We start from the raw sequence: 22294 nt of genomic DNA, 5'->3' as shown, positions 1-22294 counted from the left end.
TGCATGTGTTCAAGCTTCCAGCACAAACAAAAAGAACCAGCAGATTATCAAAAGGTGTGATTTGACAACAACAAACACCAACCTCATGTATCTTGCACTTCAGTTGTTTAAATGTACAAATGTTCAATGAATGCATCAACATCGGGCAGTCCATCTCTAGTTTATTTGCAGTAGATTCAAACCAAAACAAAAATAGACTCAAAATATCAGACAGACAAATCGCTTATACATGCATATACACACACACACACATTGTGAAATGTGCTAAGACATACATTAAAAATTAGCATGTCACAACTTGTATTGTTTTATTGATTGCTGCAGATGCAACATGGAATCAGACGGCAGGAGAAGGACATCTCATCAAGACGATCAAGTGACGGTCTTCATCATGTGACATCAGGTTATAAGAGGCAAAAGATCTTCTAGCTAAAACAGGCTCTTGAAGCCCCGCGGCAGCTTGTAATCTATCACTGAAAACCAACACTAACCCTACTAACATACACATCAGTAACAGAATTAAAGAAAAAACTAAATGTGCAGTTTTTGCGAGAAAAAAAAAAAAAGAAGAAAAAATTATGGGTTATGTCATTTCCCAGAAAGAAGTACCTCTTTTGTGTAAAATGTCTTTAGAGGCTGTCACTCAAAGGTTTTATTTTCCAGGCATCCTTAAAGATACAGCAAAATAGGTCCATAGTAATAGTTTCTTATACATTAAATAAGGATTTAAAATCAAAGCAATCATAGAGTGTTATTGATAGATCCCCTGAATATAAAACCCGTTCAACACACCAGACTAACACTTGTAATGCCTTGTAATAAAAGAACAAAAACACACATATATATATATATATATATATATATGCCAGAACAACCCCCCTCCCCACCGGATTGTTGATGGGTGGCTTGCCTCCCCCCACCCCCTTGCTCCCTATCCCTCTTCCTGCATCTTATCCCATCTCTCCTCCTATCCCCTTCCAAGCCCGGCGCAGTCTAGGCCTGTGAAGGCTGTTTCGTCATGAGCCGGGGATCCAGCCGAAGATTTCTGCCTTTTAATGAGGCAGTTTTTTTCTTACCACTGTAACTTTTGCTGCTTTGCTAAAGTGCTCATGATGGATAGGCCAGGTCTTTGTAACATAACAATGAGTAAGGTCTTTTTACCTGCTCTTTTGTAACATAACAATGAGTAAGGTCTTTTACCTGCTCTTTTGTAACATAACAATGAGTGAGGTCTTTTACCTGCTTTTTGTAACATAACAATAAGTAAGGTATTTTACCTGCTCTTTTGTAACATAACAATAAGTAAGGTATTTTACCTGTTCTTTTGTAACATAACAATGAGTATGGTCTTTTACCTGCTCTTTTGTAACATAACAATGAGTGAGGTCTTTTACCTGCTCTTTTGTAACATAACAATGAGTAAGGTATTTTACCTGCTCTTTTGTAACATAACAATAAGTAAGGTATTTTACCTGTTCTTTTGTAACATAACAATGAGTAAGGTCTTTTACCTGCTCTTTTGTAACATAACAATGAGTAAGGTCTTTTACCTGCTCTTTGTAAAGTGTCTCGAGATAATGAGTTGACGCTATACAAATAAAAATTGATTGATTGATTGATATACAACTTGATCTCAAGTGATAAAACGTCACTGAAACTTTAAATGTAAGGATACATTCCATCAGTCTGGGTGCGGGGCTTCAACGCGGGGTCGTTTGATGTATTTACAGCAAGGGCGTAGGATGGGACACGTCGACGAGCGTAGACTGTACACATGACTCCACACCTCAGTCCACAGTACATTTACATTCCTCAAAGTGATACCCAGTGACTCCCACAAGTGTTTTTGCAGTTTCATACATAAAATACAAAAAAAACAAAGTATTTGTCAGTCTTTGTGCTTGAGTATAGCTTCAGAATTCAGCCTGGTAATCCTGGTAATCAAATATAAGGCAATATAATATTAACACAGTGCGGCCTTTCCGTTTTGGCGCCCTTTGTACGAAAAACTGCAGAAAAGGAAATCTCAAATGAGCCGTTGTTGGTTTCACAAAGGTGAGGGTTTGAATTTCTCTGTGAGCTGGAAAATAGCAAGGCAGGTAAACAGAGTCAGTATTGTGTCTCCTCTCCCATCAACTCCCACCTTTGTGTCCTTGAGCAACATTTTGTACCGCTTGCATGAGACAGACATCGTGTTTAAAATACTTACACCGAAACTAAATGCATCCTCACCTTAAAACAGCGTATTCAATTAAGTCGAACCGTCTAAGCTAACTAGATAGCTTGCATTGCGAATTGCTGCATGATTAAAAATATTTTTACTTTTAACAATGAAGCTGAGTAACAACATGACCAAGTGTTTAAAGCTCCCCTGAGGTTTGGGTTGATTTTGGCGCCCCCTGTAGACAAAGTGGTACATTGTATAAAGTTTTAGTTTTTGTCCTGTATTTGGGTAAATAGTGTTAAAAGACAAAAAATCTCCCCCTGCCTTCTTGAACAGTCAACTGTATCCCTCAATCTCCTCGTCTGACACCTACCAAGCCGCGGCAGTTTCATCAATGTCAAATTACTATAACGAAATACTCAACCATTTTGCTGATGGTCTTGTTTACTTTCGTTGCTCATTAAGAGGCGACAGAAATCCTTTTGGTCTGTTTCATAACCCCTTTAAAAGCTCCTCACAGGAGCTTGAAACAGTGAACCTCCAGGCTGTATAAGCCAATGTTGGCAATAGGTTGTGAAAAAGTGACTAAAGAAAAAAATCTGTCACGAATCACTGGGATTTGGTCAAATGAAAACCCAGCCGCAGGGTGATAACACAGCTTAATTATCCCCAACACACTGAGAGTTTGAAAAGCCTGAGTCTCTTTGGAGTCTTTCTTGCCGTCATTGAAACCTGCATGATCTGATTTTTGTCAACAGAGGGGGGGCAGCCGATGAACTGAAACCACAAAACAGCCATATCGTCATGTTTTTAGTTCAAATGATGAAAACATCCACTTGGATAGAAACATAACCATTAGTTTGGAATCATGTTTATGAGGCTGTAGTCCTCCAAGCGGGCAGACTGGCTTTGAGTCCCACCCGTGGCTCCTTTTCCTGCATGTCATTCCCCACTCTCTCTCTCTCTCTCTCCCGGTTTTCTGACTCTATCCACTGTCCTATCTCTCCAATAAAAGACACAAGAAGCCCAAAATAAATCTTTAGAAAAAAATAAATAAATATATATATTTAGAGAGAGAAGTTGTACGTGTGGGTGTGGTGGGTGGTGAGAGCCGGCATAGAGTGGGGTGACTCTGGGATCTTGGAGCTCACTGTCCTGTGTCCCTGAGGTGTCATTGGGACTAACCAGTAAAGGGAGTTTCCCACTAGACACTAGGTTCCTGCTGTCCATCAGCCTACACGGTTGGGTAGTGGGGGCCACATGAGGCCGTGTAGTAGGGAAGGTAGTTTTAGCATTTTCACTACCTGGAGCTCACATCACAGCCTGGGTGATGTTGAAGGGCCATAGGGTACAGGTAGGTTATGAAACTCATCAGTAGGGCATAGTAGCATAATTAGGATGAGGGATGGCTTCACTGAGCACCTATCCTTTCATTAGGGTGCCTTGTGTTTATTTAAAATATTAAATATAAAGTTCTGTGATTTTAACTCAATAATGAAACACTTCCACAACTCTGTTATTTTTGAGATTTGTTGATTTTCTATAGAGACTAATGGTCTGCCACGGCTGTTTGTCAACAGGCAAGGCAGGCAACTGCTTGGGGCCCCAGACCCGTAGGGGGCCCCTGAGGGCTCACAAACTTAAACCAAAGCAGTGGCTCCAAATTTGCAAATTTTGCAATGACAGTAGGAAACCTCCCTTTTACTGAAGTAAAATAAACAGTAATTAGCTTTCTATAGAAAAGAGCGTCGGCTGGCAGAAATAATGATCATGAACGTTGGTTGGAGGGCCCCCCAATACATTTTTGCCTAGGGCCCCACCAGACTCTAGAATCGCCACTGCTCAGGGCCGTCACACGTCTCTTCCTGCTAGCGAAAGCTTTGCACTGTGATGCATGATGGTACTGTGTATATTGCTTTGTTGGTGGCCGTCAGATGCACTGAATCCACTATGTAGGGTTTAATAATGCTTTCTCATACTTTTTACAGCAATACAACATAGTGTTTCCATATATTGAGCACTATATAGTGAGTATAGTGTGTGATTTTGGGACACAGCATGAGTGTACTTAAAACTTCTCAACAGTGAACAGCAGACAAATTAAGTTAAAAAGGAGATCGAAGAGTCATGAGAAAGATAGAGTAGAATATTAAATACTGGACTGAATAAGCAGAAACAGGGAAAATTAATTAGTTTATGTTCCCGTTAGTTTGATGTATATCTATTTTGTGTTTTCAGTTTGTCATTTGTTTGCTGCCCCCAAGTGGCTCAAAAATCAGCTGTAATAAACAACTCTGAAAGTTTTAACAGATATAAGGGTGAAGTGGATTTAAAGTATCTACAGTTCAGCATCTCTGTTCGGGGCAGGTGGAGCATGACATCATGTTGTGTTTACACTGTAAATCTCACCAATTTAAGCTTTACAAATTCCAGTTCATTGGAAGGAATAAAAAAATGTGACTTGTGCTTCCAGGAGTAGTAACGGCACTGAGCGCTGTTAGGCAGTTTGTTCGTACTCAAAGCGTAACAAATGTAACAATGAGCAATACTGTGCTCAAACGAGAGAATCGTACAAATCAACAGGTCGCTTGACACAGACGGTTTTCCAAAACCTTGATTTTGATCCCAGCAACCGGACCACATGTGCCTGACCATGTTGCATTATTTTTTTAAAAGTACATCGATAAATTCCTACATTTGTATATAATTGTGCAAAGCCAAACAACAAAAGTCCAATCTGGGTTTTTCACACACTGATGGCAGGAGGGATGATCTCTGTGTGTGCATGTCTCTGCAGTGAGATACCTCCAGGACAGTCTTCTCAGCAGGAGCATCGGGACGGATTGACAGAAGACATCCTGGATTCATGTTTCATGGGGAAAGAGCTGCAGGGATGAACTCACTGCTTGAAACAAAATGATTCCCATGAAGGTTTGGCACTGCTTTGTCAGACGTCCTGAATGAAGATCTCGTCAACACGGTAATTCCCTCGAGCTAAATGAAACTAAATGGCTTGTTCCTTTTCGAATACATCCAATAAATAATGTGTAATGATCGTAAATCTTTTGAATATCGTCTAAATATCTGCTGGCGTTTTTGGTTAATGGCTGACTATGCAACGTGCGGCTCGCTGTAAAATGTAACATCTTGACACTGTAAAAGGTTTAAAAAGAGGAAAACAAGCAGTCTCTATGGTGAAGGAGTCAACATGTCAAAGTTTAGATTTTGAGCGTCGGGTTCCCAAAACCGCGTAAAAGCAGCAAAGCGTTGCTGATTATTTAGTTAACTCTCTAAACCTTAAACACCTATATTAAATCAGCCGGTTGACATATTTACACTTTGTATACATGTGTCGCGTCTGCTTGTTGCTTTTTGTGCTTGTTTTCTCAGAGTACCAGCAGCCCGGCGGTTTAAGAGTAGTTTGCGTACGACACGGGCCGTGAGCGGGGCTGCGGCGGGCTCTGATAGGCCGACGACGGGGAGGTGTAGCTGTCCTGGTTGTGGTTGTCCCGCGCTGCCAGCCTCTTGCCCTGCTCCTCTTTCATGAAGAGCTCCACCATGAGGATCTTCTCCTTGTGCATCTGGAGGCTGATGTCCTTGGGGATGTCCGGGATGAGCCAGTCCACAAAGTCGCTCATGAGCATCACCACGTTCTGCGCAGCACACAGGGAACAACAACAACAACACATTCACTGACACAATCAAGAAAGACTACAACACATATGTGTGATCATTAAGGGTCAGCAGATCAAAATTGTTCAGTTTAACAAATATCTTGATGTCTTCATGGATAGTAAATTGAAGTGGAAAAAGAACACTGATGTTGTTTTCAAGAAGGCACAGTCAAGACTCTACTTCTTAAGGAAGCTTCAAATATTTGACATTAGTAAGAACCTTCTATACATTTTTTTTTTTTTTTTTAAATCAGGGAATTTTGGCGAAGTGTCCTCTTTTATGCTCTGCTGTGTTTGTGGGGCAGCATCTTTGTGGATGCTGCTCGCTTACAAAACAGCGACAAAAACGTCTCCTCCTTACTTTAACTCTCTCATCCAGGTCTACACTCCCTCCCCCCCTCTACGCTCTGCCAATGAAAGGTGTCTGATCCAACATTCACAACAGGGTCCTAAGTCTCTGACTAGACTCTTCTCCTCTGTCGCCCCCCGGTGGTGGAATGAACTTCCAAACTCCATTCGATCTGCAGAGTCCCTCTGCACCTTTAAGAAAAAGTTAAAGACCCAGCTCTTTCATGAATACCTACTAACTTAATGATGATGGTCTCCATATTATTGATGATGATGATGGTAATGATGATGTTTTTTGTTTGATAACGATGACTTATAAGATGGTTTCTATACTGATTAGAGCTCTCAAGAACTGCCCTCAATGTTGTGCTTTGCCTCTGGTCACTTCCTGTCAGCACCTGTGTGTCCAATCAGACTCAAAGCTGATCGTTTGCTCTTACTCACATTGTTCCCTTTTTTCTAGATCCTTGCTTGTGTTGTTCTTACTCTCTGATGTACGTCGCTTTGGATAAAAGCATCTGCTAAGTGAATTGTAGAATGATGAAAAAAATAATGAATAAGCTGATCAAACAGGCTGACTCTGTGACTGGTATTACTGCAGACTCATTTGAGGTTTCCTTCGATAAGAGAATGAGGACTAAACTAAAAACTGATCTTTGAAGGCAATCCTTTACACAGTGTTTTTAATGGACTCTGAAGCTCCTTCAGTGAGCGACTAGTGATGCCTCAGTGTTCCACTGAACGACTTAGGAGGTCCTTTTTTCCAGCAGCAGTCAGATATTATATATATATATATATATATATATATACACACACACACACACACACACACACACACACACACACACATATATATACACATATGTATATATAATATATATATTTTAATGAACGTTCTTAGTTGTGTCTCTGACTCATGGCTTTAAATGATGTCTCAAATGGTTCAGTTGTGTTTTTATTTATTATAGGTGTTTTTGGACCTCAGATTTTGCTCAGAGTCCATGAATACTTTTAATATGAAAGTTGTGTCGGCACATCTTTTTGCTCACCTTATGTAAAATAGAAATGACAGATAGGATGACACGCCTATTTGAAAACACACAGAACATATCACATTTGTTACAAACCTGAAAGACGATGACAAACGTGAGGCGTGCAGCCAGAATGGCCCAAAACTCCTTGGAGAGTTCGTACTGTGTGCTGGATCCAGGAGGCTCTCTGTAGTCCTTATATCTGCAGACAGAAGGAGAAACACAGTCAACACACATGATTCATTTAGAAATATTGTATGACTAAAGAAACCTTAAAAACAATCAGTTTAAAAAAAGGAGAAGGAGAAAAATATAAAACATTACACAAGCAGAAAAAGAAACGATGTTGAAATGTTCAGTAAATATGATCAATATGAAAATTAACAACAAAAACTACAAAAAATAATTCTTCTTTGTTTCCTTTTTTAGTCTATTGATTGAAGTCGTCAATAAGTATTTAGAAAAGCGCTATATAAACCTAATTTATTATTATTATTATAATAAGCTCACTATGTCGGCTTTTTCTGCAGGTTTACAATGACATTAAATAAATTAAAATAAAATAAATAAATAGAAATATATTTAAAAAATGACAAAATCATATTAATGAAAATCCATATTTACTTTCTATGTTTAAATACATAGTAATATAATTTATAATGGATTTTTTGTTGACATTTCTTTTATATTGCACTCCAAGGTATACCGACATTATATACAGACCATAACACTTATCTAATAAATAATACAAATGGTTTAAATATCAATGACACTATATCGAAGTATATGCAATTAAATAATTACAAATTAAAGAGATATAACTTTTTTTTTAAGTATTTTACTGAAGAGGTCTGTTTTAAATATTTAAATGAATGTCTCCGCTCATAGCAGACTCCAGACTGAAAAAAAATAAAGTGACACCTTACCTGCATATGTCTACCTTGTAGCCCAGGTGCATCGGCATGAGCGGGTCTGTGCCTGGCTGGAAGTCGCTGACGTTGAAGTAGGACAGCGTGTGGTTGACGAAGCCGTGCATGGTGCCGTCAGGACTGTACACGTACTGATAGACGAGCCGGGGGATGAAGTCAGAGGTGAAGGAGATGACGAAGGCCTGAGGGCAGAGAAAGGCTCATTTCATAATGAGGTTAAACCACGACTTCTTCATGGTTTCTTAACTCACAGAATAAAACAACTCCACAAGGTGAGACTAAACCTTCATAGTGATTTCCATCAGTCAGCTATGTGTGGGAGCATTTCTCTGACAGGCCCCGGCATGTTCAGAAAGAACATTTGTACTATGAGGACTTACATTAACGATGACTGCTACTTTGCTGAGGCCTCTCAAGAGGTTGTACCAGATACCTGCAAGCAGAGGAACCATCATTAAGGAAAACACACTGACATCAACATGTGAATACCAAATAAGGGCAGTAAGTTCCCCGAACAGCCACAAGATGGCACACACCGTCTGCAGGAAAGGCAGAAAGACTTCCCTGCATATCTGCTTGATCCCAATATCCACACTCACAGACTCACACACTTTGAGGTCCATTCCCAGGAAGTGTGTGTTCAGTGCTGTCCCACTGACACTTCATGAGGTGCATGGGGCTCTCATTCAGATATTTTAATGCTAAACTACACATTGTACTCTCCTGTGGGATTTACACAGAGTTCATTGTGGCGTTAAGGGCGTGATTGTCCTGCCCGCCCCACTGAACGAAACAAGCATGGACCTGATGGTAAACACCTCAAATAATTTGTCTGTAAGTGACAACATGTAGTTCATCTCTTCTGGACTGTAGCTCACCAGGAAGTTCACAGACTGTACAAATATAAATGCACACAGATGTCCCATCCCCCTCAAATATGAAACAGTAAGATAGGCCTATCAGCCGTCAATAATAAGGGTGATGCTCCTACCATGTTTGCCAGAGTGACACAAACCAATCACAGCAATGAAACAGCAAACCTCCATCAACAGGTTGGGTCAGTTACACTGTACGCTAGCTAAGCTAAAGTGAGGAGTTTGGTGCTTTTATTTGACCTGTTTTTTTTCTGAATTATTATGGAAAATTGTGTCATTTTGTTAGCACCATCAATTAAAGCTTAGATTCACTCATTTTAATCAGAATCAGAATCTGTGTTTATTACATTATAAGTACATTTACACATACTATGATTTGATGTTTTGGTGCAAAACAGTTAACAAGGAAATATAAAAACAGCAGAGCTCCTGCTGACAGCTTAAATAGGAATAAGGTACAAATATAAAGTCTATTAGAAAACGTATTATAGAATATGAAATATAAAAACATAAAACGTACAAAATAAGCGATGGAGGAACTGTGCAGGTATGTTGAAGACTGCGTGCAGTGTAAGCAGAAAACATTAATTCCAGTGTGCGTTAATGTGACGCATAGATTCAGCCTTCAGATTACTGTAATGTTCTCTGACTGTGGGGCTGAGTCTGTGTTATGTCGGGGGGGGAGAGGGGAGACATTATTGATGAGGCTGACAGCAGAGGGGAAGGAACTGTTCCTGTGGCGTGGCTGTATCAAAACAAAATCTAAATTACTTTATGTGTGCATGCACCGGTTTGGGTCACAGATGACATTCCCCCATCTACAATTTATTTGCAAAAAACAGCTTTCAAAGTTTATACGAGAACAATTCTTGTTAGGAAGAGACGATAGAGAGAGTAAATATTAAAAATGCACGGGCACGCAGTGAGGTGAAGACCTTCGAACAATAAAAAGATCAAAGCTAATTGCTTCGTCGTCTCATAATGAAGACGCTGCAGATTTAAATATGGAGGGGGAAAAAACAGAGCATGAAGGTTATTGTTTTGTTTCGTTTTTCTGCGGGGATTCAAACTCCTACCAATGTCTCTGGCTTTAGCTGCTATCGGCCTTCGCAGCTCCATCACAAACTTCTTGGCGTCCAGGCGGATCTCGATGATGTTATTCAGAAGTGCGAAGAGCGGCGCCAAAGGGAAGGAGGCCACGAAAAGAGTCACCATCCCAAACTGGATGACTAAAGAAAGAGAGAAACAAGACAAATGATCAGAAGTTACAAGATGAACAAACTATACTTCAAAAGCTGAAACTGACGTTAGACATTATTGTAAAGAAATCTATTCTTGATGGACATTTGACAAAAGCTACACATATTCTGTTAATATGAAAAATACTGTATGAAAGAAATATATGAGATAAGATGAATTTCAAGAATTAGACAAGAACAAAATCTTCTCCTCAGGACTTCTATATCAGCAACCTGATGCTTTCGTATCGGTATAACACATATGGGTTAGTTCTTATCAAGCAGCAACCTCGGCTGAAAAGTGAAGCCGATGTGGAAGTGCCAAAAACAATTAAGTTCCTCAAGTGTCCTCTTGAGGCTGTGTGTAAAAGCCAAAGAACCCCCATTATAGGTCAAATGTTAAAATGCCCATTTTTACAGCCTGGTGCAACAAGTGTTTTACTCTGAATAGCTCATGTCTTTGTTGGTAAAAATCTTATTGAGGAGGATTTTTTTTATATATATATTTGATTTTATTGAGGGTAGGAGTTATGCAGGATTTTGGGTGGACTCACAGGAAGGCGTGTTGGAGCAGTTTGCCAGTAGGCTCAGGGCCCGCCTCCTTTATATTCTGTATAGCAGTTCCAACATTCATCTTTAAAACATTCATCTAGAAACCAATGCTTGACATCACTGATACTACGTCCATATTTTATGCAGTCTATGGTACCTAAAGATTAAAACCACAGAAGGTAGGTGCTAATATTTAGCTTCTTTTTAATCTCATTTTTCCTTTTCCTACAGTATAAAGACCAAAGTCAAATTAACCAGACTTCTTCTGCTGAGTATTAAAACAATAAGTCCTCCAGAGTCTGAACTGCCTGCCTAAGTAACAGTTTGTTCTCTTAAGAACGATGTGCCATAGAGGGATAGCAGACCGCTATGTGTAGTTGGCCAGTCATTAAGTATTAACCACAGCTGTATAATAACTGAAGTTTAAGTCAGTTTTTATTTGGGTGTGATTTTACTGTTGAGGTTGTGTTTGTTGTCTTTCTGCGAGCTCCTGCTGCAAAACAAAACTCCCCTTGTGGGACAATAAAGATAATCTAAATCTGAGTGTCTTCTTTGTGACTTTAGGATTTATAATCCTGAGTCTTCTTCAATAAAGCATGAGATTTAATTTCTAAATGATGCTCTCTTTCAGAGTAAAATGAAGAAAGCAGGGTGAATATAACATTAGCATTCATGTGGAGTTGTGCAAGGAATCTCTAATCAAAATTTACTTTGCCTACATGGATTTACGAGGTCGTTCCGGCTCTCTGGTGAAGAAGTTAACAAGAAACAAAGTAATTAATACAGAGCTAGTGATTATGGATTCATTATCTCTGCGCATGAATACCCTCTGTTAGCAGTGAAGAGTTCACATTTAATTGTGTTTCGTAATCCTATAATTAGGTCCAACAAAGTATAATTGTTCCTACATGCAGAGTTGTAAGAGGCTCTTCTCTGTACGTGAACATGCACTTTGATGATTTAGAGTCTTGTCCTCATGTTATTTCTTAGTATTCAGCATTAAGCTTGTCAAGGTATACCTTGATTCCAAACTTCAACACAATACCAGTAAAAATCCAACGATACCAGGACCTGTTTAGATACCACGGCAACAAAGGATATAGCCTACGTGATATAGCAATCTGATTTGTTTTTTTTATTTTGTGAAGTTTAGTTTTTGCTGAAAAGTTTTCTATTAATAAATGTAGCTTATAAGTTGACTTTGGATGCGCGGCTGCCTTTTGTTTTTATTTGATAGCGTGTTAAACCCGCTCAGCAATTGCTTACCAAATTGACTTTGTTTGAAGCCATTACAGATAGTTATAATGCTTTGCATCAATATGTGAGGAGTGTCCATTTGAAAATTACACGTCCCCCTTTGATCAATTTTTAAAATAAAGGACTATGAGTGCGGCGTTAAAGTTCATTTTCCACCACTGATCACACATGTTCATCACTGATGGAAGTAATGAGAAAGGGAATGAATCAATACTCATTACTTTTAAAGGTAAAAGAATCAATAACACATGAGAAATGGAACTCTCTGATGCTTGCGACCTGCTTTACTTTCAGCTGTGTTACACCGAATAGACACATATTGAATAAGACATTACTTCTTTACAGGGAACAGCTTTTGACACCATCAACCATTCCAAGCTTCTCTCCCGCCTTGAAACCACTTTCAACATCACCGGCACTGCACTCTCCTGGCACAAATCTCTCTGACAGATACAAGTTCATCAGCATAAACAATCGTAAATCCCACACTGCTCCCCTCTCCCGAGGTGTTCACCAAGGTTCAGTTCTCGGACTCCTCGTCTTCAACCTGTATATGCTTCCCCCCTTGGGCACATAATCCGCCGTCATTGTGGTGGAATTTCTGTACCTGTTTAGATTTAAATGTAAAGACATCATTTTGTCTATTCACTGTTCTCTGATGTCAGTCGGACCTGATAGAGTTCAGCTGTGACTAGAGAAGCAAGGACAGCTGAGTGTGTCAAGGGTCCCTCATATCTGCATGTTTGGTAGACTTAGTGACTCGTCCAAATTGTCCTAGCCATCACAGACTAGATTAGGTGGGTCAATATGACCCTGGCATCAATAACGTCTTTTGTATATAGGCAGAGCCTGTGGAAGTGTTTGGCAGAATTGGCATGGCAAGACACCCCACCTGACGTGTTTTGTTACTAAATCTCTCCTCTGGAGCATTCTTGTATGTATAAACTTTCTTCAACATAAGCCTTATGAGTCTCCTGAATCTTTCTTGTGTGAAGTCAAGTTCTTAGTAATTTCCTCAACAAACATGGACTTCATCTTCACTGCTTTGCTGATGACATTCAGCTCCACATCGACACCAAAGCCCTCACTGAGTGTTCTCATCCTTCTCTTAGATTATTTCTTCTTTGTATTGTTTACATTGTTTTTGATGTTAGTTATAATTATTTTTTCAGCTTCTTTGAGCATTCATAAAAGCGCTATATTGGTTTAATGTAATATTTGTATTATAATTATTATTTACACAAACAAACACATGTACATCATAATATCGATCATATTGTGCATTGATGCAAAAAGTCCTTTTTTAGAAGGCTTTCAGGGGGAAAACATTTTCAATTTTGACCTGTGAAAATATCTGAATTACTTAAACAGGATTAAATAAATGTATTTCTCACACAGGTCAGAAAACTACATTCTAATGTTTTTTCTTGTATGAGCTTTGAACATGTTAAACACAACATGACAACGTTCATTAAGCGGATATTTGTGATTGTGTGTGTGCACTGGCTGCTCATGCAGTACGTGTTGTTTGAGTCTATAGGGATATAGCTTCAATTTTGGGAACGAACACAGTGCTGTGTAATGGATTTTGTTTGGCTTAGTTTTAAGCTACAGACTACAACCCCAACATTGCAAAGGTTAAATTTGTGATTTTCTAAACCCGATACTTGTATTCAGACACAGTGAGATTAAACAGAGAGAAGTTGAAGCAGCCTCTGATATACAATGAAAGATTTTACGGCTCATTTCTTTATGAAAGTCAGCGAAAAAAAAAAAGTTTGTTAAGTTGAAGGCTGAATTGCCTTCTTATTTATACAGTAGAACTCAATGGCACCTTAAACGCAACCTTCTTACACTTGCCGACATTGATTATTTTATACTGTGTCGATAAACCCCCCCGTTTATCGAACGAATCACAGACCAGCTGTGATCTATTGCACCACTAGTGAGATTTTATCTGTCTTTCTCTGTTTACAAGCTCCACTGATGTTGAACAGCTCACCAAATGATAAACAGCAAAGTGTACAGTGTGCATCAAGACTACAGTGAAAGACATGGACGCTCATTGTGGGGGAGGCACTTCAGATAACGGAGTCTTAGTGACAGACCAGCAGAGACCTTTATACTCCACTGGACGCTGCTGAAAATACACAACACTCAAACAACAGACAGCTACTGTAGAGCTTACACTCTTTCTTAAGGCCAAATATTGATCAGGGAGAAAGAGGAATGAGAGTGTTGAGCTTGAAGGAGCTTTAATCCTCTCTCAGCGGTATTGTGATGTTTGGTAACAGGATAATAAGCCTCCTCGAGTCGCACTATAAAGATCTCTTTCCCTCAACTGGGACGTGCAGATCAACTGCTTAATAATGCACACATCCCAATAGCGCAATTACCGGGACGCAATAACCATAAGCTCTGAGCCGCCGTTTTATAAGCCAGACATTTTAATCTATTTATCTTTATTAAGCACACATACATGCACAGGAACTTGCGGTACACATGAAATATGATATTGCCTATGTTTCCACATGACTGGTTGACATTCGGCTTCTGGGGAATGTGATTTCAGGAAATTAAAGGTCAAAACATCGTCCCTGAACGAGGAGATTAATTTTCATTTCAGCTGTTTTTATCAGATGAATATTTTTGCTAATTCCTTGCATGACGCTAACATCGCACTTAAGGGAGCTGACATTTGCAGGTTCAAGCGAAGGTCTGACATTAAGCAAAGAAACAGAGGCAGAGTAAAGCGGATGACTATGAGGAAGCCGAGCGATGTGGTTGTTTCAGTGGTTGGAGCCATTATGGGTGTTACTTGTGACCTAAACATGACTCATTCTGCAAAGATTCAGGTGATAAAAAGGCACAGAGCACGATCATTTCTTAAGGATATATGTCTTTAGAGTGGATGACATCACATCACATCACATACGAGGAAGTTAACCTTTTCTATCCATTACTGAGGAAGAGCTACAGCAACAAGGATGAAACTATAAACTGCTCCTGGGGAGAGTCACAACCTTTCTCTGTTTGCATTTTTAGACACACAATAAAATAACTTGAACCAAGTTAGTAACCTGCCCAGACTAGAATAACACCAGAGCAGCTGTGTACATGTTGTGTATTTGTGTCTTTGTGTTCATACTCACTCATCTCCATGTACTCTGGGCTGAGGCCAACAAAAGGACCCAGGATGTGGTCTTTCTCGTGGCGCTGCAGCGCTTTGTTCTGCTCCTCCTCTTCTTTTGAGTCCATATCTGACTTCCTTCTCCGCATCAGTTTCTTCAGCTTCCTGCAAACCAAAAGACAAACGGTAAATGGATTTGAGCTTGTATAGCACTTTTCTAGTCTTCTGACTGCTCAAAGTGCTTTTACACTGCAGGTCACACCTACACATCCACACTGATGGTAGAGGCTGCTACTAATCCCATTCATGCCATTGACGAAGCAGCGGGAGCAACGTGGGGTAAAGTGTATTTTCCAAGGACACATCAGACATGTAGCTGCAGGAGCTGGGGGTCCAACCCCCTCGAATTAGTGGTTGAGAGACTAGAGAGGTCTACCAGCTGAGCCACAGCCGCCACAGAGAAGAAAAAAGCACTCAGGACCAAAGCCGGTTTTGCGTTGCATACCTAAAGAGTCATACCTAAAAAGACTTGTTAGTAATCAGCTACCTAAGTGCTAAACTTTAAGCTTACTTAATGTGGTTTTGTTAAGTGTTCTCTGACTGGAGTTCTCTCTATAATTGTTTCATAAGTGTCTGATAAGCAGTGGTGCTATGACTCACTGTTTGGAGGACTGGGTGCCAACAAAGCCTGGCCTACACTGAAAGATATTTAAAATCTTATCAGATGTTGAGAGTGTGAGAGACCCCACAGAGTGATACATTTTACAGTTTTTAACAACTGGTTTGCATTATACCCATTCTTTGAGACGGTGTAAAGGAAAACAAATTGTACAAATTAAGTATTTGGTGCAATAAAAACTTAGCTCATGCATCCATGTGCAAAAAATAATTTGTGAGGACCAACCAGTTGTTCATGAACGGCTCCGACCGGGTTTATTTTGCCCAAAATGATTTAGCACACCTCAGTTTTGATACAAATAAAACAGATAATATTGTTTTCTTGAAGTAGGCTGAAACACATTTGTTACTGTTGATATGTTTTGCAGAGCTATTAACTTTATTTCGAGCTCAATCTGTTTAATATTTTAGTTGGGTGACGGCTTGACGACTTTTGCCTTTACTGCTAATTACCCATTTCCTAATTCATACAAAAAGGGTGCTCTCTCTTTCTTTGAACTAATCTCTTTATGAACACACACATTCTCACAGAAGTTCTGCCTTTCTTGAAGATGATTTTGATTACTCGTTTTTGCTCAAACTGATTTGAAAAAGATGTTGAATCATTTTAAAACCATTTTGGGCGATGGAGGGCAAGTGCTGTGTTCAATCTGCCCTCACTGATTTTAACAGGGTGATAAAAATGATATAAAAACCCTACACCTTGACTGAAGCCAGTGATTTAATGCCAGTAGGGTAACTTACTTTATAAAATAAAAACACTGCTTTGGATATCTGTCAATTATTTTAAAGACAGTTATGAATGCTTGTGTTTTAAAAAAAGATGGAAACCAAACAAAAAGCAGAACCAACCTAGAAACTCCTATCAGAGTGTAATGTGACGATGAAATTACAGGCTGACAGAGTTCATCAGTCTGGTTCTCAGGTAAGAGCGTCTGAAAACCGGCCGGGGCGAGCTGAGTGGGCGTGCATTATTTGTCTATACTGCAGGGTTTCCTGAGGCCTGTGCTTGTATTGTGATCTTTGGTGAACTGTTTAGCTCGTGCGTGTGTCTGTGTGTGTCTGTGTGTGTGTGTGTGTGTGTGTGTGTGTGTGTGTGTGTGTGTGTGTGTGTGTGTGTGTGTGTGTGTGTGTGGGGCTCCTCTGCGTGTTACTGTCATGAAAAGCAAGTCTCACAGCACATGCTCTGCACTCACGGTATGCCGATCTCAAACAGGTTGTTCTGGATGAGCTGCTTGCCCAGCATGGTGATGCACAACTGGATGCACAGCTCCATGAGGCAGCCTGCGTGGGCACACTGCAGGGAGGGAGAGGGAGCAAAGTCAAATAAAGCAGAAGGGGGAAAAAAATAAATAAAAAGTATGAATGAAACTACCCAATTTAGCCAAAGTCTCAAAGGCTAAGTATAAATGTATCACACACATTTTTAAGACTGAAATCTGATTGGTCATCTCCCAGGTTTAAATAGATGCGTGTTCACACATAATCTTTCCCCCACATACTCTAAGTGTCTGTTTGTTCTGTTCGTGAGTGACATCAGCAGCTACAGTTTCACCCCAATGACCCTGACATGAGCTGTTTTTCATTAAAGAAACAAGAGAACGCTAAACCATCCATTTCTACACATCAATGATCAATAAATACAATCAATACAATCTGACCCCTGATCAGTGGGAAACTATTGGAACATGGACTCTGGCGGTTTTGTGACCTTTGGTGACATTTAGAAAGTATTACAGGATGAATCTTAAATGACTGTGTGAAGTGTGAATTACCTCCTCCATTCTGTACGACCCAACGACGTACAAGTAGTTTCCAGGGCGCCCGACAAGTCTGTCAATCAAACACAACATGGCAGTAGGCAGGGAGATCAGGAGAGCAGATGGTACACAGGAGGATAACGTCTCTTTACACTGAACACAGTGTTTTGGATCAAATTGTGACAGATAAAATATGAGGTATTCTTGTTGAAATGATTTTATCAAAAATATTTTCTGTAACATATTAAACATTTTAAATACCTAAAATGCCAAACACAACAGATGTGTGTTCTTTTGATCAATGCAATGTTGAATGTTTTGGACTTGTTCATAATATCAATGGCGTTGATGTTTTTGGAAGACGGTTTTTTGTATTAATATGCTTAAATAATTGCATGCCAATTGCTTGTAATTTCCCTGAGTTTTGATGCTTTATATGAATGTTTTCCACCTTGAGGTGCAGTAGCGCCGAGATAGAAAAGTGGCATCTGGCATACCACTTGGGGAGCAGCGTCATGTGCTGTAAGCATAGACTGAAAATATTAATGGAAGAAGCCTGAGTGACGTCAGCCATCTGTTCCGGAGGCTCATCAGCAGCAGCCGCCAAGCTGGAAATCCTGTCTCAGCCTAACTTTCAGTCAACCTAACGTCAGGCTGAGAGCTGGAGCTGAGGCGGGTTTTAAACCTCTTGATAAACTGGTACATCACGCCCACCTGTCAATCATGTCAGCTACGTGCCTAACTATAGATAACACATATCTCAAAATCAAAACGGAGCAGTTACATTTTCTTTTTACCCATGTACAGTTTGTGCCCATGATGACAATAACTAATCAGACCTATTTTGACTGCAGGATTTTGCACTACCTCATTGGCTTCACTTTTCAAGGTCAGAGGTTGCCGCTTGGCTGTAAGTCAGCAGTTTGTGGCCTAGCTCAGTTACTAAATGTTGTTACCTGCCTCTTTAAATTAACTCTTTAAGATCTAACAATAAAAAAAAATGTCAGGTCAATACATGAAGCCTAACGTCTATGCCAAGCGTTACATTTGGACAGCTGATTGCATGGGATCTAAAGCTTTCTGCGATTGTTTTTATTGTTAACTGGGATTAGCTTTGCTACGAGTTTACTGGTGTAACAATGTAATGTCTGAAATGTGTTTACTGTCATCACCAAACAAACGTCATTACACATGAAAAACTGATGAGAGAAACGTATATACATTCCTTTAATAACACCACTATGTTGCACATATGTTGTCAAGACAAAAAATGTATATATTTATGTCAGTGTCACTGTAAAGTAAGACCATTGGTATTAATTTACAAATGCATCATGGTTGTGGAAGATGGGCGGTACCGGTGCGACAGACGAGTGGTACATGGCGCTGGCCTCCTAGTGGACACAGCACTGAAGCTGCTCCATTAAACTAAAGGCACACTCTGTGTCGCTGTTCCCCAAGCAGCCATCACTCGTTTCATATTAGTTTGACCTGTCATCTGTAAATCTATATATGATTCTGGCCTCACATTTCAAAAACCATCACTGAAAGAAGACCTCTGTTCAGGTCCCCTGCCCCTTCCATGATGTGTGTATAACCACCCTTCTTCATCAGAACTTACAAGTTTTTCAATCGATAATGACAGTAAAAGTTTGATGAATATATTTGAAAATAAAAACGAGCAGTAAGGAGGGCTTACCTGCCCCTGAAGAAGGCCAGATAGACGATGGGAGTGAAGGCATTCACAAACTTTAAGATGAAAGTTTTGAAGATGAGGCGCTCTTCAAAGCTCTTGTCTGTCTTTGGAACCTCTGAAAAAAAAAAAGCAGACATGTCACTTCAGTATCTCACACACACATGGATTCATTCATTAGTTATTCTATTTTAAAAAGCAGGAGATGTAAAAGTATGACAATGACAACAATTTCAGAGAAGTTTGAGTACTTCGTTTTAAAATAGGCATTTAAATGAAACCACTTAAAGAAAGAATGTGCAACTTTTTGATCCAGTAGATGTCGCCCTTGAGCACCAGCATTAAACCAAAACAAACTGCTGTTTGGTGACACCTCCTCCATACTGAAGCCTCCGCTCTCCTCCAGCGACACACCTCCAACCCCTCTACACTCGCATTCACAGGAGTTATGAACACACCATAATTAAGCACCATTAAGCACAAGCAGGGGACAAAATTGACTGCATTGTTGTGTTAGCAGGCTAATGTTAGCACACTTTGGTTAACTCATAGCTTTGACACGGAATGACCGTGATCTAAAAATGCTTAGGTGACATCAAAATAAGCAGTGCGTAGGCTATTCTCTTTTTCTCTAGTCCTTAACTAAACAGCTTTTATGCAAAAGGCCGTCTCGTCCATTTAAACATGATGTGAACAGGAGACTCCAGCTTCTCACTCAATGTAGACAGTCATGACTCAGAGAGACATTTACAGAGTATATACTTGATGTTTGCTGTATTTATGTGTGAAATGTTGCACATTCTTCCTTTAAATAAGAGTCTGTTCAACTTTAAAATATCGAACAGTGTGCTTTAATAGTGGCATAATAAATCGTTTTTAAGTGTGCAAACAAACCAGACAGTAAAACAGCAATCTAAAGTTCTTCAGATGATAAGTGGAGCTGGGTGATGTCTTAAATCTTGACAAGGTTTAATGACACAGAATGAGCAGGAGGCACACTAACTTCCTCTGACGGTGTAGAATATCTGATGTTTTTACATCGCAGAAGACAAAGAATACCATTAAAATGTGCCTAAAGGTAAAACAAAGGACTCATGCAGGCTGATACTGAAGTTAAGTGTGGTGCTGAGCTGAAGAAAAAGAGAACAATACACGGATACAGATGGGGGGCCATTTGAAATCTCAAGTTATGATGGTAGAGGACTCTGTGGCTGTAAGCCATCAGCCTATTACATCATCAATCCGCCAAACCCATCGACCTTAATTAAAAGGCAAACCATTGAGTGAACTGAAATTAGTCAAGGTCTGATTTATTGCTTATATATTCCACTTTCATTTGTAAGCCGAAGTATATGTAAAGATTATTTTAATAATGACTCAATTAGGCTTCAAATAATCCTTTCTTAAGCATTAAACTTCTCTTGACCTTAATAGCATATAAAGAGTACTACATCAGGTCTGATGCACTTTTTACACAAACATGTTAAAGATCCATGATTAAAATTTCAAATGTGTTTTTATCTTCCACTTCCTCATTGAAACATTGTGAACCTGTAAACATACAACTCTACAGAAGATGTATCCTCCTCCACTATCAAGTAATTTGATGTCCCTGATTGGCTTCCAAACTGCAGAAGTTAAATTAGTTTATTTTACATGCAGATGTCTTTTTAAAGACATTAGTTAAAGGTCACATATTCTCCTCCTCTTCAACCAGTGTAAATAAGTCTCAGAGCTCCTCAAAACATGTGTGTGAAGTTTCTTGTTCTAAATCCACTCTGATCCTGTATTTGATCATGTCTATAAACCCCTCTATTTCAACCCTGATCAGAAAAGGCTGTTTCTGTGTCTGTACCTTTAAATATGTAAATGAGCAGTGTCTGACCACGCCCCCTCTCTGGAAGGGCTTGGTGTACTCGGGCTTTCTCGCTCCATGTCCTATTGTTTACGGTGAGAAGGCAGACTCAGAGGACAGAACAAACACCTAGCTGTGGGAGTGTCACCCACCTGGGGGAGGGGCTACTGCCCTTTGTGATGTCATGAAGGGAAAATCTCCAAACGGCCTGTTTGAGCACACATTTTCTGAAAAGTGGAGCAGGCAAAAGACGGAGAGGATGGACTTTTCTCATAATTGGGGGTTTGTAGACAGACTAGGGATACATGTTTGAGAAACATGGTGAAGTGCATTTTGCATAATATGTGACCTTATGTTACATTAATGCTGATGGGATCTGGAATTGAATTATGATGGATCAAATCCTGTCCTTTACCCTCTCAACACTGACAGTTTTCTTATTGGATGATATTATTCAGCTTCCGAAACCACATTCAGGTCTTGCACCTTTAGATTCTGCATTTATACAAAACCTGTAAATAAAGATTACTGCAGAATACATGAGCAATATAGGCTACCATTGTACCCTGGTAAGGGAACCCTGAAAACAGGGTTAACACAGACATGAGCCTCACCCAATGTGGTGAGCCAGCGGGCAATGGCGCCGTAGATTTCGTCTAAGATAATGATGACGATGAGGTTGATGATGGCGGCGGTGGTTTTGACGGTGGCTCTGACGTTGGCGCGAGCTGCAGGATAGCCGCTCATGTGCAGTGCTGCCTTGATGCTTATGCGGTACAGGATGACTCCGAAGACTATGACAAACGTGACGGCAATCTGAGAAGAAGAAAAGAGGGACATCACTCAATCTGACAATCTGCTGTTAATCTGACGGACAAAAAGGCAAATATTTCAAGAGACGCTGCTGGCTTCAAACACTGAAAATGCACTGCATGCACTTAAACCTGAAAAAATAGAAAAAAAAGAAGCAAAAGATTCCAGTCTAGTAAAGAGCTGAATGTCTGGATATCTGTTTATTTACTTGACATATGTATGCAGGTGTTTTACACAACGATTAGACAGCTGTTCTGACCTGCACCTTCACTCACCTGCAGGGGCGTGTCCAGAGGA

The 22294-nt window shown here is 39.9% G+C and overlaps 1 protein-coding gene across 4 annotated transcripts in view; it reads right to left on the bottom strand.

Moving 5' to 3' along the window:
- Positions 1–144: 144 nt before the first annotated feature.
- The window catches only part of ano1a (anoctamin 1, calcium activated chloride channel a), an 83968-nt gene continuing 61818 nt past the window's right edge, over positions 145–22294 (bottom strand). For 2 of the 4 annotated variants that reach the window (XM_065952517.1, XM_020653823.3), the window contains exons 16-25: positions 21799–22000; positions 19336–19447; positions 17652–17709; positions 17073–17173; positions 15221–15363; positions 10098–10250; positions 8527–8579; positions 8144–8328; positions 7314–7419; positions 145–5817 (exon numbers count right to left, since the gene is read on the bottom strand). In XM_065952517.1, coding sequence (XP_065808589.1) covers positions 5575–5817; positions 7314–7419; positions 8144–8328; positions 8527–8579; positions 10098–10250; positions 15221–15363; positions 17073–17173; positions 17652–17709; positions 19336–19447; positions 21799–22000 — 1356 coding nt within the window. In that variant the 3' untranslated portion in view covers positions 145–5574. The remainder of the gene's footprint in view (positions 5818–7313; positions 7420–8143; positions 8329–8526; positions 8580–10097; positions 10251–15220; positions 15364–17072; positions 17174–17651; positions 17710–19335; positions 19448–21798; positions 22001–22294) is intronic. The other 2 variants (XR_010665940.1, XR_010665941.1) reach the window with 2 other exon arrangements.

Source organism: Labrus bergylta, chromosome 3 (genome assembly GCF_963930695.1).
Source record: "Labrus bergylta chromosome 3, fLabBer1.1, whole genome shotgun sequence".
Lineage (NCBI taxonomy): Eukaryota > Metazoa > Chordata > Actinopteri > Labriformes > Labridae > Labrus > Labrus bergylta.
Note: the sequence above shows the minus strand (reverse complement) of the source record. Positions and strands in the feature narration are given on the sequence as shown.